Raw genomic sequence first — 16,635 nt, 5'->3', positions numbered from 1 at the left:
CTGGCTTCACGCTAACCCCCTGCCATCCTTATCCTTAACTTGATGTTCCTCCCAAATACATAAAACAATGACAGGCTAATAATAAATCTGGTTGTCATTAGATTTAATAACTGATAATTATCAGTGTGTGCTCTTTGTTTGAAGTTAACACAAAATGTTGAGGATAACACTGGCACATCTTGAGTGTTTCTGAAAACGAGGCCAAGTGTGTGTTTTTTGCGTGGGATAGCGTGCCTGGAAGTGTGTGGATGTTTTTGGGGATTTTTTTTTTTGCGTGGGATAGCATGCCTGGATCAAGATATGAGAGAGTCGTGGAATGGAACTCCCATTGAGAAAAAGGAATCTCTGTCCCGTGTTAATTCACATAGTCCAAAATGTTTGCGTGCAATCCTGCAAACGTTTCAGAGCTTTTTTTAATGTACCACAGCGGCTGTCATAAGGATAAGTTTATGTCCCTCAGGCCTGCAGCAGTTTAAAACGCTGACGAAGGCCTGCGGGGGCCGAAGCGCGTCTGTTCCACGTTAATTTCACAGCTTAGCCTGATTTACATGATTGAATGCATGAGTCATTCATCTAATCTTGATTCTGCTTAGTTAGCTGCGATTCTGTGACCACATGAAAGCTAAATCATTTTTGTATTGTACAGTTTTAAGAGTTCTGAAAATAGTTACATGTGTGAAATATTTCAATCCAAAATATGCAGTAGTAAAATGTATTTCTGAAATGTGTCTATGTTAGTGCTTCAACAAGGTGTCGGAAATTAGCCGGATAGTCTTTCACCGCAATTTGGAGTTTGTTGGCATTCACGCATTTTACAGTTCATTGGGTTATCCAAATAATTATAATGTTTATTTCAGGACACATTTAAGCACAAATGTAAGCTCCTATTTCTGCTCAATGACCATATTATAATCCCTGATGACTACAAACATACTAACTGTACTTAGGGTCCATTTTAGAGGATTTTACTGTGTGTGAGTTATAAACAAAAACGTAGGGAGACCACTTGTAGTACAACAAACAATTGGCTTACAGACTACTCAGCAACGCATTTCGAGAACATCTCTTCTTCAGGGCAGCAATGAAGTGAGTTAACATGGTAGCGGAGGTTCCTTTATCCTTGGGCATGTTTTCGTTTTTTTTCCCCCTCTAAAACTCTCTGGCACAAACAGTTTGCTCTGCCTGTCCCGCTGTCAGCCTCTCAACTGCAAAAACAGAGTCCCGCGTGCGGTCGAAACCGGGCCATTATTGTTGTCACAAGTGCCGACTTTGAGCGAAAGCAGGCAGTTTTCACATTGTGTCAGCGAGGCAGGCAGCAAATTGGTTCGGACCACATGGGTTATGGGGGGGGAAATTGCTTGTCGATGTTGCTGGACGTCACACTGCACCACTTGATGTTTGCTCTCTCACCGGGAGGAGCTTTGTTGTGCTGCACTCACTGCTAGACCACACAGAGCATTATGGCTTGCACTGCAGAACTCCTACAGTATGTGATGCTGTGTTCATGTGTGTGTGTGTGTGTGTGTGTGTGTGTGTGTGTGTGTGTGTGTGTGTGTGTGTGTGTGTGTGTGTGTGTGTGTGTGTGTGTGTGTGTGTGTGTGTGTGTGTGCGTGCGTGCGTGCGTGCGTGCGTGCGTGCGTGTGCGTGTGTGAGTGAGTGTGAGAAAGAGACAGAGAGAGCGTGTAAAGAACATATCTGACCCTTGTGAACACACACACGCGCACGTACACACAGAGGGGTGGTGAAATTGGTGATGTGTGTGTGTGTGTGTGCGTGTGCGTGTGCGTGTGTGTGTGTGAGAAAGAGATAGAGAGAGCGTGTAAAGAACATATCTGACCCTTGTGAACACTCGCGCATGCACGCACACACAGAGTGGTGGTGAAATTGGTGGCGTGTGTGTGTGCATGCATGTGATTGTGAGTACATATACAGTACATATACACTGCTATATCGTTGATGACGAGCAGAAACCTCTTATCTCCATATTCTAACTTTTTGTGTTTTTTCGTAAATGAATGCCCTACTTGATCATACTACAGCGTCACACAAAAGCATCAAAAGTAGCAGATCTACAAGCTCTAAACGCGGCGCGAATCGACGCGTTTAGAGCTTGTGTGTGTGTGTGTGTGTGTGTGTGTGTGTGTGTGTGTGTGTTGAGAACAAACGTTGAGAACAAACGTTGAGAACGGATGTTGAGCAACCACGCTCCAAGGTTTATATCAAGTTTGGCAGGAACTACTGTGTTGAATGCCGAGCTATACAGTCCACAAACAGCATTATTCCCACACATCTGTTGCCCCCGTCCAGGTGTCTACTCATCCTCGACGGCTACAACACAAATGTGAACAACCCCAATGACAACAGAATAACAACATTAGTCTCTCCCAGCTATTTGAAAAAATAACAATTGTTTGGCAGGAACAGCATTGTGCTGAATGCCGAGCATTAGTACAGTATATTCACACACATCTTTTGACCTCGTCCAGGTGTCTGTTCATCCTCGGAAATAAATAAACCAAAAGACTACAGAATAACAACATTAGTCTTACCCTGCTATGTGAAAAATGCAATAGTGATAGCCTACTGTATAAGCGATGATAAGGGCTTTGTTACTTCTACCCTCTTTCTTTGACAAAATTCTAAATAGGTTATGCACATAAACGATTTAATTTAACATTTTCAGCTTTGTTTTTTTTTTGTTTTACCAGCAAATTGTGAAGGTAACCAAGCATGTAATGGAGGCCCTAAATACTATTTAAGAAATATATATACATATATACAAAAATAAAACAAAATATAATGACAATGACAGTCCATTTTGTGCAGTACATTATTTTTCATTATGGATATGAAATATTGGTATTATTTTTGTACTTGCTATTCACAGTGGCACCGTTAATTGCCTCTTGTATCACCAATCTTTGAGAAGCCATTGCACTCTTTACCGAACAATTTAAGAATCTTACAATCGAATTGTATATGCTATATGTAGGAAGATCCAGGCTGCTGTTTTGCGATCTATGTCTTTGTTTTATTGTTCCGCTGCCTCTCCGACTCTCTGTCTCTGTCAGAGCACAGGTGCACCGTGTGTTTCTATGCCAGACGTGTCCACTGTCTATTCATTCCAGATGCATGAAATGTTTGAATTACTGCACAGAAAAGCCTGGGTGGGTGTGGCAGTGCGGCTCCACAAGTGTCATAAAGTGAAATTCCCCTTTATTTCCCCCATCATACAACAACAGCAGCAGGTTACTAGAGAAGTCCTGGCGTCAGAGCCATGCTCCGTGGGTCATGGGAGTGTTTTCCTTATCCAAAATCCCATAGTCTTTCAACTCACATCATATAAGAACAAGGGAAAAACAACTCCGTGACCCCGGGACGTCTCGGAAGTGGCGTCAGACTTCGGTACTCTGTAGTGCTTACAGCTCTGGATACTCTATTTTGAATTAGGACATTTAGGCCATTATTTGACTTTTTGGACAACATCTGTATTTTTAAGCACTTTCAACCCTTAATTTGGGCATGTCATTATAAGCAAAAATGTTGAAAAGTATTCATTGGGGTGGGGGGGTTCTTTGCGAATTTGGTGCCTGCTTGGAACAGGTCAACTGGCATAGCGGATAGACATTAGGGCTGGGATGTAAAAATTGCGATTCTTATTATCAACAATTCTGAATCGATTTACAATTTCCAAAAATCGATTTAAAATATATATTTATATAATAAAAAAAATCGTTTCACTAACCACTAAACCCCCAACCTCCCAACCTCACGACCCACCTGCTGTCAAATAAAAAGCCTTTCTTGAGGTCAAAAGAGGTCAAACTTCCTGTACCTGGTTGCTATGGCAACCTGCCAGATCAGGCTGAGGGTCTGATAGGTAAATCAGAAAAGCAATCAATCAAAGATTATAGTAGTAAGATAAGAGAAGATAAAACTGATTGGGAATCATTTTTAAATGAGAATCAATTAACCGTGAGATACTGTAGCAGGAGATTCACAACCCTAATAGACATCCTCAAAATTACACAAACCCAGTTATGGTAGACTGTTTCACTTTGATATGCATTCGAATTCCTCAAGCTGGAAATTAGTATTAGTATTATTATTTTGCATGTTTTATTCATGCATTCTAACGCACATGTTGAAACACTTTACAGAACTGAGCATATTGAAGGCATACTGTATATCTCCATGCGTACTGAGGTTTCTCCTTCATAAAAGGCTGACTGACTCTGTACCTCCCACACAAGGACATCCGCTTTCTCTTGGTAGAAGTTATGTTTCCGAGGCTCTTCCGTGACACAAAGTATATATAAGGCTTTAAGCGGTTAGAAGTAATGAAAAGCGTCTGTTTGATTGGACATGACTGAATCCACCACTGACAATATATTGAGCCTAATCCAAACCATCTCGCCACTTTTGCGCAAGTTCTCTGCCTTTCTGAAAATACCAAAGGTTCTCCGCCTTTTCCTGAAAACACTAAAATGTCTCCGCTTTTCTCCGTACACTAAGTCATTGGTTCTCAAACTTTTTCATGTCAAGGACCCCCAAATTGACACTTATTAGCCCGCGGACCCCCATTTGAAAAGATAAGCCAGGGACCCCCATAAGAGAAGATTTTTACGGCTCTCTAGCAGTGATTTCAACCATTTTAATTTCAAGGACCCCCAGTTTGACATGCATTAGGCTACGGACCCCTATTTAATGGCATTTCTATCTCTGGGACCCCAATTCATATTGTAAAATCAATGTTAATCTAACAGTTATAGACCCATAAGGGTCCATTTGGTTCCTGTCCATCATTTAGCTGGGTACCCCCTGGAACCCCCTCAAGTACCCCTGGGGGTCCCCGGACCCCACTTTGAGAACCAACGCACTAAGTACACTAAAAATCGCTCTCTATACCCCACGCGCCACACTGTACGACTGCACCTCACACCAGCTCGTCTGTTTCCCCAAACCAGGGCCCTTCTGTGATCCATGTGTTTGTAGGTATTGTGAAATACTGGGGAACGTAAGTGCTTATGGCACTGAGATAAGAGAATAATCATAATTTGACATTTTGCATGGGGAAACTCCACCAAATGGGGTGAGACGTTTCCCTCTGGGAGTTAGGAGGAGAGTAATCAGTAACGTCAGAATAATAAGTAAGGCAAAAAATCATGGAAAATGAAAGAGAGTCGTGACTGGAGCGCACGCCAGTGAGAGGCAGGGTCTGACCCCATCACTTATTGGAAGAAGTACTCCGATTTTGTTTTACTTAGGGCGTAAGTAAAAGTATCAAATGTTTTCAGAATAGCAGATCTGCAAGCTCACAACACGTTGCGATGCAGCTATTCAATCGGCTATTTAAGTACATCAGAATGGTACTTAAGTACAGTACTTGAGTAAATGCACTTAGTTACTTCCCACCACTGGACCCCATGGTTCTTCATGTCCCGATTGGAGACAGTTTTGGACGTTGTGGAGATATTTTTAGCCTGACAGCATAACAATGTCATTCCTCATTGGATTAATACAGCTACAAGATCAAAGATACCAAAAAAGAACCGTGATTATTGGTTTCCTTGCTGCCGAGACATGACATGCTTGAAAGGAAACCCCATGAATAACAACCCAATGCGATCATTGCTCGTCTGAAGTTAACACGCTCAGTTATCTCTTTATCGCAGAAGAGGTAGCCAGTCAAACATGAGATGTTAGGCTTGGCTCACATTGCGTCACAGTATTTTTTACGATCGCCGTGGCTCAGTTTTCTCAGAAGTTTCAATGTACTACATTTTTTATCAAAGCCAAAATGCTTAATCAAACGCCCTGAAGAAGCCCCTTATAGATAGACTATTAAAACAAATTGATGCTTCTATTCCTCTCCATCATAGATGCAGATATTGTTCTGTACTTTTCGCTCCACAAATGTTTTTGACAGCTTTAGTTACTTTTCAGATTTAGATTTTAAAAATTCAATCACCTTTATTTTTTTTAGATGTCAACTTCATAAGATGGCAACTTCATGAGTTGACAAAATGTTTTATTTTTCATTCCACAGCACAGTTGTAGTGAAGAGACAATTTATTTTCCCAAGTTGCTTAGAGTTCTTTTAATGCTATAGAATTACACTTATTTTTTTTTTACTACTTTTTTTTTATCCCACGATTTTTGTAACCCTTTTTCACCTGGTGCCAATTATCTAAGTGATCCTGGGTGCTACACTCCCCCCGCCAGCCTCCTTCAATGCATGAAAGTCACCTGACCGGGGGGAGTTTCCCCGGTAGGACGTAGCGCGTGGAAGGAACACGTTATTCCAACCAGTTCCTTTCCCCTCCATCAGGCGCCCCGGCTATCATGGGGGAGGCTGTATAGCGACCAGGATTACTACATGTTTTTGTGAGGGTATTAACTACCCTAGGAGACACGGGGAGAACATGCAAACTCCACACAGAGAGGCCTTTCGCCAACCCCACCTAGGGTATGGGCGCTGAAGAATTACACATTGTAAAACACATTTTTATTGAGTTTGGATTTAGAAGGACTGACAGAGTTGACATGTTATGGTTGGGCAAATGTTATATTTGTGTTCATTCCACAGCACATTCGTAGTGAGTAGACAATTTATTTTTCCAAGTTGCTTAGAGTTCTTTTAATGCTAATAGAATTACACATTAAAACATATTTTTTATTTAGTTTGGATTTAGAAGGACTGACGGAGTTGACATGTTATGGTTGGGCACACCAGACAAGCTACGCGTTGGTTCGTGCCTTGTTTTGAGCTTGTAGATCTGCTACTTTTGATGCTTTTGTGTGACGCTGTTGTGTGATCAAGCAGGGCCATTCTAATACAATAAGTTAGAATATGGAAATAATAGGTTTCTGCCTGTACTTCTTCCACCACTGCTAAGAACCTTAAAAAGTAAGAGGGCAAGACAGTCGATTCGGCACGGTGCTGTTTTACTGTCGAACGAAACGATTCTTTTGACGTTTTATTGAACGCGACTCGAGCCAAAGGCGGAGAGAGATCAGATCAACTACAGGACATCAACCCATAGCTGGAAGGGCCAATGAAATCCCACGGCCTAGCGAGTTCCTATTCTCTTCTTCCCCCCCTCACTTTGTTTCCTTTTCATCTTCACCTCCTTGTTCCAAACATTTCTGCCCACAGGGAAGCCATGCACATTCCTACTAAATTCCCCCCTTTTGCACCAGCTTTTTTTTTTCAGACTGCCACATCAATTCTTCCATGACTCCTCCGGTCTGTGTTGTGTTGTGTTGTGGCCAGAGCCACCTGCTGGGTGCGTTCTAATGACAGAGTGCCGACAGGATACAGTAAAAGCCTCATTTCGCGCGACGGTGTTGTAGGTCGGCTATTTTTGAAGTGTGACACCGTCGTGCGACGAAGTATGAATTGGGCTTAACCCATTAAGACCTGAAGCCGATTCTACAAATGTCTACTAAATCCCAACAGTTTTCTAAACAAATTATGTTGCTACATGTATATCAGTGGTTCTCAAACTTTTTCATACTGTAATTGTCCAGGACCCCCAAAATTATATGTATTTGGCCGCGGACCTCCATCTAAAAATATTTGGTTCCAGGGACCCCCCAGAAGCAACACATTTGCACACATTTCTCAATTTTTCAAAAATAGCAGATCTACAAGCTCTGAGCTTGTATATCTGCTATTTTTGAATAGCCAAAGTGTAAAATAATGCTTTTTCTCACACTGTCTGTCAGTTATGTAACATAAGAGATTTAAATAGGTTTACATAGGATTAAACCTGACTTAGGCCAAACGATTTGATGATTTTCTCCAGACACCAGTCACAAAAACATAAAAATGGCCTATGTTGGCCTACAGTAAGTCACACTGGGGAGATAGGCCATTATACTAAAAGGGGAGGGAACAGCATGATCCTTTTCAATTAGGAGATGGCGATTTTACCAGAGGTGGCCAGTGTTATGAGGAGTGACTTAGGCAAAAATATATTTTCCTCAAAAAATTACTTAGGCCATTAGTTTACGAAGGTGACGATATTTCCCATCGAAAACTAAAACCGTAAGCACAAAGCAGTAATATTATGAAGCGCTTTGTCTGTACTCTCTGTACTTTTGTGTTTGCTTGTAGGGCGAGCACTGCCGTTCCGCTTATTTGACTATTTATTGAAGACGGTGTCCAGGGCACGTCATCGACTTAATTGGAATGGTACAGTATGGTCGCTTCATGTTTTTCAGGGTTCTGTTTGTTGGAGAGGATCCATGTATATCCTCCCTCTCTGGTCATTCATTTCTATCGCCGGTGGGGTTATGTTTTATCTCTGCTTCTGGTCAGACTGAATTTAATGTATGTATTTCCTAATGTAGACTGATATGTTTTGATAATATCACTTTTTTCCCCCTCTTCTCTGTACTGCCATCAGCCATTGTAGTAGTGTACCTGCAGAAACACATTGCCTCTCGCTGTATTTTGGCGTTTTCACCGTTTGTTTTGGGCAACTAAAACAAACAGTGAAAATACCAAAATACAGTGAGAGGGCAGTGTGTTTCTGCAGGTAAACACCACCACACTACTCCAGTTACTGATAACTGCTGCTTTAGAGGAAAATTATATAAAAAAATATATACCGTAATTTTCGCACTATAAGCCGCACCTGAATATAAGCCGCAGCAGCTAAATTGAATGATTTGTACATATATAAGCCGCACTAATAAGCCGCGGGTGTAAAATCCCTAGATTTAGGAGGTCCTCTAGTGGCCGTTAGCTATAAAAATCCATAGATAAGCCGCACCGTTATATAAGCCGCAGGGTCGAAAAATGGGAAAAAAAAGTCGCGGCTTATAGTCCGAAATTTACGGTATATTGTTTTATTATGTTAGCACAGGACAAAGACAATTTAATCACAAATGTTTGTTAATCACATGAACACAAAATGACATTAAAAAAAAACATTTTCATAAATAGTGATTTAATAATAATAATTTGTAAAACTGTTTTAGAGCGTTCATACTGTATGCCATACAGGAAAACAGATTTACATGGGGTGCAAATCCAAATTTCTATGCCTGGGCCGTGGGCCGCCAGTTTGACACCCTTGCCCTTAAGGTAAATTTGTTTTAAATAAAATAATAATGACTTCCAATACAACACAGAAGCCCTCAAGTAAGTAGCCTTGAGAACCAACTGTCCCCGATCCATGCATGCATGTGGCCCATGGGGCAGGAGCCTATCTCCTGTTTGGCAGCTTGATGTACAAGTACACCCCCTGGACATAACGCTAGTATGTCACAGGGTCTTACCCCCAATACAACCCTTGATGCTGAGCAGTGAGCGCCAAGCAGGGAGGCACTGGGTCCCATATTTTATAGTCTTTGGTATGACCCGGACGGGCGATTGAACCCTGACCTCCCGATCTCAGGGCGGGGACACTAACCTCAAAGCCACTGAGCTGACTGAAGCACGGCTCGAGGTCCAAAAAAGAAAAAGAAAAAAAAATGATCAAAAAACTCACAGTAAAACAGTCTCCCGTGTCTTCAAAGTTTTCAGCTATAGACATGATTGATCTCTGGATGGAGTATAGAGAATGAATGATCCAAATATGCGTTTTATTTGTTTGACTGGCGGTGGTGGGTGAGAGAGGTTCTGCTCTGGCAGGAGGATACAGACTAAAACCATCCGAACCCAGTTGGCAGAACACAAGACAGCCTACACACACACACACACACACACACACGCACGTTTGTATTACTATACTTGTGAGGACATCGACATTTTAGGACAACTATTTTACGAATGCTATTTTTTGGCATTTTCAACTGTAAGCCTAAAGGCGAAAAATAGCAGATCTACAAGCTCACAACGTGCCGCGCTGCGACACGTTGCGGGCTTATAGATCAGCTATTTTTCGGTGCATGACACTGGCGCGCAACTAAGAATAAATATATAACTCTAATTCCGACCCCTAAATCTAACCTCTAAATGACTAACCCCAATCAGAGTCTTTTTCTAGTCTAAATCTATTTTCAACCATAAAAGAACCAGGAAAATGGTCCTCACAAAGTCTATTTCTCAAATTATACTATACTTGTGGGGACTTGTGGTCCTCACAAGTATAGTAACACACACACACACACACACACACACACACACACACACACACACACACACACACACACACACACACACACACACACACACACACACACAGACACCCAGGTATCCAGATATTGAGCAAGAGTGTCCTCTCCATGAAATCGATCCCTGCGCATGATCTAATCTTTACACATTTTTCACTTTCATTTCCTATTTGTATTTTAGTGAAACAAATACGATAGGAAAACTGGATAAAGTCGATAAACATTTTTCGATGCCCAGAGAGAGATAGAGATATTGGCATAGGGAGTGCATTGCTGGCTTTTAAGTGATATTGAATTTAATACCCCCCCTGTCATGCTACCCATCCGGTTTATTATTTTCCATTACAACTATTGGCAAATAGTCAGCGTTCCGTTCACAAAGAACAAACACATTCTTTTCAGTCAAGTTGATCAACCTCGCCCTCATTGGCGGAAAGTAACTAAGTACATTTACTCAAGTGCTGTACTTAAAGTACAATTTTGAGGTCATTTTATGCCCAGGTCCAGTGTGAATGGCCCGTCAGGCAAATTCAATAAGTAGGTAAGTCGTCGGAGAGGCTTATTGTCGGTATCATTTGAGAACTCAGGAGTCTATCCCTGTTACAATACACTGGATCAGGGGTCTTCAACATTTTCAGGCCAAGGACCCCCTAGCTGAGAGAGAGATGAAGCAGGGACTCCCTCTATATTGTATAAATTTGTGTTGCAGATTAACTCTTTTTCAGTTTTTTCTATTTTTTCCCTCTACACCAAACCTCTTTGCCAAAAAATAGCCGATCTACAAGCTCACAACGCCTCGCAGCACGAGGCGTTGTGAGCTTGTAGATCGGCTATTTTTGGCTAAAGTTCTCCTCAGAATAAGGATGCTACAGTAGGGTTCAAGTGCTTAATTTTAAAAAACACAAAGGTTTGGCGGACCCCCTATAGTAGCCCTGAGGACCCCCTAGGGGTCCCGGACCCCCTGTTGAAGACCTCTGCACTAGATCCCTGGGAGATGGATCGCTGAGGTGGAGCGCCACACCTCCTATCAGCTCCCAGTACTTACCGCACGACTTGCCGCACCCAAGTCGTGCTATACTCATACGCCATCGCTGAGTTGGTGGTACCAGGGTTTGAACCCAGAACCTTGTGGTCCAAAAAGGCAAGAGCTCTACCGACTGAGCTATCCGGACACAATAGAAAGTTAGAAAAGGCTGTGAAACATGCCTATAAAGTAAAAAAGAACAGCTTCACAGTATGTCTTGGGCTTACAATCATATGGTCTCGTCCTTCTATAAAACCCACCATTAAGTGTAACCAGGAGTGAAATGAGCCAGGCTCTTTGCTAAAACACACAGAATGAATGTTGAACATACTGTATAAGTTGATTACATTTTCAGAATAACAGTGTGTGTGGTTTGATTCAATGCTTATCAGGCCTGCAGTTCCACCCCGTCCAGCTATCGTCTCAGCATGGGATCCTGTACTGTAAAAGCACTGGGAGTTATTATAACAAACAGTCATTATGGCAGTGGTGGACAGTAATGAAGTACATTTACTAAAGTACTACATTGTATTTTTACTTAACGCACCACTATAGTATTAAACTTAACTGTTCTACCTCAGAATTGAACCCGGGTCTCCTTGCGCATGTGCTGAAATCTTTACAACTAAGCTAATAGAGCCTGCTTGCTTGGTTAGGGGAGAAATTGACTTTTGACCTTCGTGTCAAACCAGAAACAGGATCATGTCAAAGGTCGTGTTCAATAGACACAGGAGCTAAATGTGTCAATAGAAGAGTTGGGAGACCTATTACAACCACTCCAATTGTATTGTAAGTTATATCCTACTATAATTCTAGTAACCTCTGTCTGTAGTGGTGTCTGTAGTGGTGAAGCTACCCGGTTCTCCGGTTCTCCTCAGTGGCTGGAGCAAGCAATTGCTCTGATTTTGCACACAGCCATTGACCATTACCATCTCAACTTAACTGTGAAGCCCGTTTTTCAATTTCATCAAATCTCAGCTTCTTATTAGCGTTTATGTGTGAAAGAATGTCGCCTCCCGGGCTGCCAGATCATGTGCGCATATCACCCCACGGATGCGTCGACCGGGTATGGTCTAGTTGTATTAACATACACATTGGACAAAAGAACATTTTATTTACAAAACATTTTAAATATACAAATGATCAATAATACTAATAACAATGATACTTCAAACCTTTACTCCATTAAAAAAAAAAAGAAACGTTTTACTCCACTATTCCTCTCCAATTATTTGGTTTAGTTAATAGTTACTTAGCAGATTAAGATTATAATTACAATGCATACATTAACCTATTTTATACGTAGGCTATTCAAAAGTAGCCTTTTCTACAAGCTCATATCGTGTTGCAGTGTGACACGTTGTGAGCATGTAGATCGTCAAAAAGAAAAATGTGTAGTTTTAATTGTGATACTGTAATACTTTTAATTGGGGTGGTTGTGTTTTGTCTCCCTCTCTTCTATTGAGACATTTAGATAGTGTCAAAGATCATGTCTCACCTAGACACAGGATCTGACACGAATTTTGACCTGATGGTCAAGATTAAATTCATCCCCCGAGCAAGCAGGCAGGCTCTATTAGCTCGATGGTAAAAAATGTCAGCACTTGCGCAGGAAACCGGGTTCAAATCCAGGGTAGAAGAAGAACGTTACATAGTGCTGCTTGAAGTACTTTTACTTAAGAGTACCTTTTCCACCTCTGGGAAACAGAGGGAGAACGCGCACTGTTATCTGAGAAAAATCATGACTTGAGGTTTGGTGTTTGTCTTTGTAAGGTTGGAGTGGAAGTTCACATTACATTGCATGTATGTATGTGTTGGGCGAGCCTCGTAATCCATGAAAACTATTAGCAGACCCATGTCAAATTAGTGAAAACAGATATGCAGCAGCAGCAAAACCAGCTTTATTTGTTGTACTTACTTTTGCTTGAGAAAATGACGTAGGATGCCAAATTACCTACAGCAGCATTGGGGCTGTTTACCATGTACGATTTCTATGTACGATAATAATGCCGGTGATTTACATAATAGCATTTATATGGATGGTATATATACCAATTATCAAGACCAGACCATTGCTGGTTCATTGAACTCCTAGCTAAGAAAGCATGATAACATAGTCATTTCTAAAATGTCTAAATATTTCTAAAATGTCTAATCTTTCCTCCCAAAACCCAACTATTATTCCTTGTTCCTCCTGAAATGGTGAGTCATCCTTCTCACCATTTCCCGAAAACGCTCAACAATTTGCTGCAACGCAGTAAATTGTGTGACTGAGAGTTATGGGCTCCTTGTAATATACTGTAAGAAGTTTGAGAACCACTGGTGTGGCCACATCATTTTTTTGGTTTGCTTTTTAACCCTTTTTCTCCCCAATTTAGTCATTATGCCATTTATTTCTCCCCACACGCATTTGTGTGTTGTCACTCCTGTCGTATCCTACTGGCTCACCTGCCAGTGAGGAGCCCCCACCGGGAGGACGTGGGGCCTTCGTCCTACTCCTCCCGGCCAACACTCCCTGCCGACAGGTGCCGCCCCCAGCTCGTAGGAGTACGTGCAATGACAAATATCACCCTCCCCCATCCCCGAATACAGGCATAGGCTCTATTCACAGCAGCCATATTATGAAGACATTCACAGGTGTTACCAATGATACTAATGAAGGCTCTGTTCCATTCTGGTCAAACAGAGTCAGGGTGCTGGTATTGTGCATGTTGGCTCACTGGAAACACTCTGTTACACCAGTGGGTCTACAGTTGGGGTCCAGGGACCCTCGTGGGCTTCCAAATGGCCCCTTACAGGTGTGTAACTCTGAGAGTGTACAAATGGAACCAAATGGACCCGTAAGGCTCCATTTGGTTCCATTTGTACACTCTCAGAGTTATGGGGGTTGTGGAAACCACTGTGCTAGACTAAATGGAACAGAGCCTTCATTAGTATCATTGGTAACACCTGTGAAGGAAGTGATAATATGGCTGCTGTGCATAGAGCCTATTTGTGTTCGTATAGACGTTCGACAAAGTCGGATTCTACCACAGTGGATTTGAACCCACAACCTCTGAGGTGGTGGTTTGCAGGCACTTTACCACTGCGCCACCTGAATGCTTCGGATCTATGTTTCATGGCTGTGTCACGGCTCACCCCCCCCCCCCCTGTCCCCCTCTCTCTGCAGGTAAAGGCTACTCCAACCAGACGGCGTCCAAGAGCGTCTCCACCTCTTCGTCGTCGTCGTCGTCGGAGGCGGAGCCTCCTCCCTCCTCGTCCTCCTCCTCGTCCATCCTGCCGGTCAGCCAGGTGATCGACAAGGTGAAGGGCTACTGCTCCACACGCTCCGACAACTTCTACAAGAACATCATCATGTCCGACAGCTTCAGCCACAGCACCAAGTTCTAGAAGTAGACCTACATGTACCACCACCACCACCACGTCCCTGATGCTGTACCGACCAACCACCCACCCACCCTGGCCCCCCTATCTTTACCAGCCATGTTTAACAAACTCTATCTATCCCCAGCGGTTCCCAACCTTATTGCGGATCAGGGGCCTCCCCACTCGGAAAAATCCCGCCACCCACCCACCCATCTGACCATTTAAGTGGTCAGATGGGTGGGTCGCGATTTTAATGATCTGCAGTCCACACTCGATTGTGTTCTGGTTTGGCACAGTGGAAAATGGTCTATTTTAAAAGGATCTCTAGCTGGCAAATAAGCCTTATGTGCCTTAATATCTTAGAAATAGTTCATCTTTTACTCAAGGGGGAGCAATGCCCGTCACAAGTTGATGATGTCATTTGTCCACTTGTGTGGTTCAGCAATAAACGATCATACTTCACCTAAAAATAAACTAAAAAAACTACTTAATATTTCCTGAGGATAATATGAGCATCAAAGCTATATTTTAAATATGTTTTTATTAGCACGCGCATTCCATACATTCCTTATTAGTTCATCAACTTGTGACAGGGATCGTTCGCGACCCACAGGTTGGGAATCGCTGCTGTATCCGTCCCCCCCCCCCCAGCCTCCATCCACCCCGCTCAACCAACAGAGCCGTGGCACCGATTTGGAGAACCCCTCGCCACACGTTCGGAAACACCCGCCTGAGTTCTGGAGAACCTCTCTGCCACCTTATACACGTTTAGAACTCTCCTCAGTCTTCTGTGAGCCTTAATGTATATACTTTGGCGTATATATACGGCCGCGCGTGTCGCTCGACAAAAATGACGTAAACATTCCAACTGAAAAGTGTCGACGCGAGGCGCGGCCGCGCGACAAAGCATGGCCGTGACTATTCCACGTTGATCTCGAACGCCCCACCCCTCTCCTCTCCTTTCCTTTGCCCACTCATTTCCTTCCTCCGGAAACGTTGGATGGAGAGCAGGGTTCCAGAAGCTGTTTCCCCCCCCCTCCCCCCCCTTCTCGCCAGAGTTCTAGAATACGTCCTGACTTTGTTCCCGTCACGCTCCTGGAACCTCTGGTTTTCGAAGCAGCGGGTATCGAATCCGGGTTTGTGTGCGACGCATTATAGTTTAGGATGCTCAGCGTCCAATCACATGCCTCGGACAGCTCAACGCACAGTAGTTGCTTTGTACTGTATACACCAAGTGCCTGGAAAACAAAACTGTTATTCTGTCACGCTCCTGCATATACAGCACAAAGCGTTCTGAACACGCCAAGACATTGATAAGAAAATGTGACGTAATGGATAAACCTAAAGAAGAGAAAGTCATTTAAATATCACGAAGGCTGACAATGCTCTCTACACTGTAAACAAACTATGTCAAACCAAGAGACGAATGTCAATATAAGGAAAATGTACAGTAAAAATGGCCTGTAAATTCATCATGTGAAATCCTAAGTCATAACCTCTTATACCGAGGTATAAGAGGTTTATCTAGGGCACCCAGGACGGCTCCGAGGAAGTGGAAGCGATTCCGCTGTCATTATCTCGCCGGACAATCAGCTGACCAATGAAACGAGAGAAAGGAGATAAAAAGGGAAGGATAAACACGAGGGTGCGGGCACGGGGAGTTTAGGAGACCCCTGCTAAGGGGGGGTAAATGTTTAAGCGACCGGGTTTTGAAATACTGTGATGTTAATGTTAACTGTATGCGTGTATGTGTGGATCTACATTATATACTGTGTAAATATTGATGCTCTATTCTATGCGCCTTCTTTTCTGCAGCCCTCGTTACAGTACAGTATATGTGTGCAGACCGGGTTGGGTTATGTTTTATGCCTGTGTGTGTGTGTGTGTGTGTGTGTGTGTGTGTGTGTGTGTGTGTGTGTGTGTGTGTGTGTGTGTGTGTGTGTGTGTGTGTGTGTGTGTGTGTGTGTGTGTGTGTGTGTGTGTGTGTGTGTGTGTGTGTGTGTGTGTGTGAGAGGTCCTGGGGAGGTCAATGAGACTGTACATACAAACCCAGACATTCTTCTCTGCACGGGCCATGCGAACCATAGGGGTCTGCTGCCCTCGTGACCCCGCAAAGC

The 16,635-nt window shown here is 43.0% G+C and overlaps 1 protein-coding gene across 7 annotated transcripts in view; it reads left to right on the top strand.

Moving 5' to 3' along the window:
- The window catches only part of adgrg6 (adhesion G protein-coupled receptor G6), a 142,968-nt gene extending 126,544 nt beyond the window's left edge, over positions 1–16,424 (top strand). For 6 of the 7 annotated variants that reach the window (XM_084083284.1, XM_084083280.1, XM_084083283.1 and 3 more), the window contains one exon: positions 14,322–16,424. In XM_084083284.1, coding sequence (XP_083939410.1) covers positions 14,322–14,542 — 221 coding nt within the window. In that variant the 3' untranslated portion in view covers positions 14,543–16,424. The remainder of the gene's footprint in view (positions 1–14,321) is intronic. The other variant, XM_084083282.1, reaches the window with a different exon arrangement.
- The last annotated feature ends 211 nt before the right edge of the window (positions 16,425–16,635 follow it).

Source organism: Gymnoscopelus microlampas (genome assembly GCF_963454915.1).
Source record: "Gymnoscopelus microlampas genome assembly, chromosome: 16".
NCBI lineage: Eukaryota > Metazoa > Chordata > Actinopteri > Myctophiformes > Myctophidae > Gymnoscopelus > Gymnoscopelus microlampas.
Note: the sequence above shows the minus strand (reverse complement) of the source record. Positions and strands in the feature narration are given on the sequence as shown.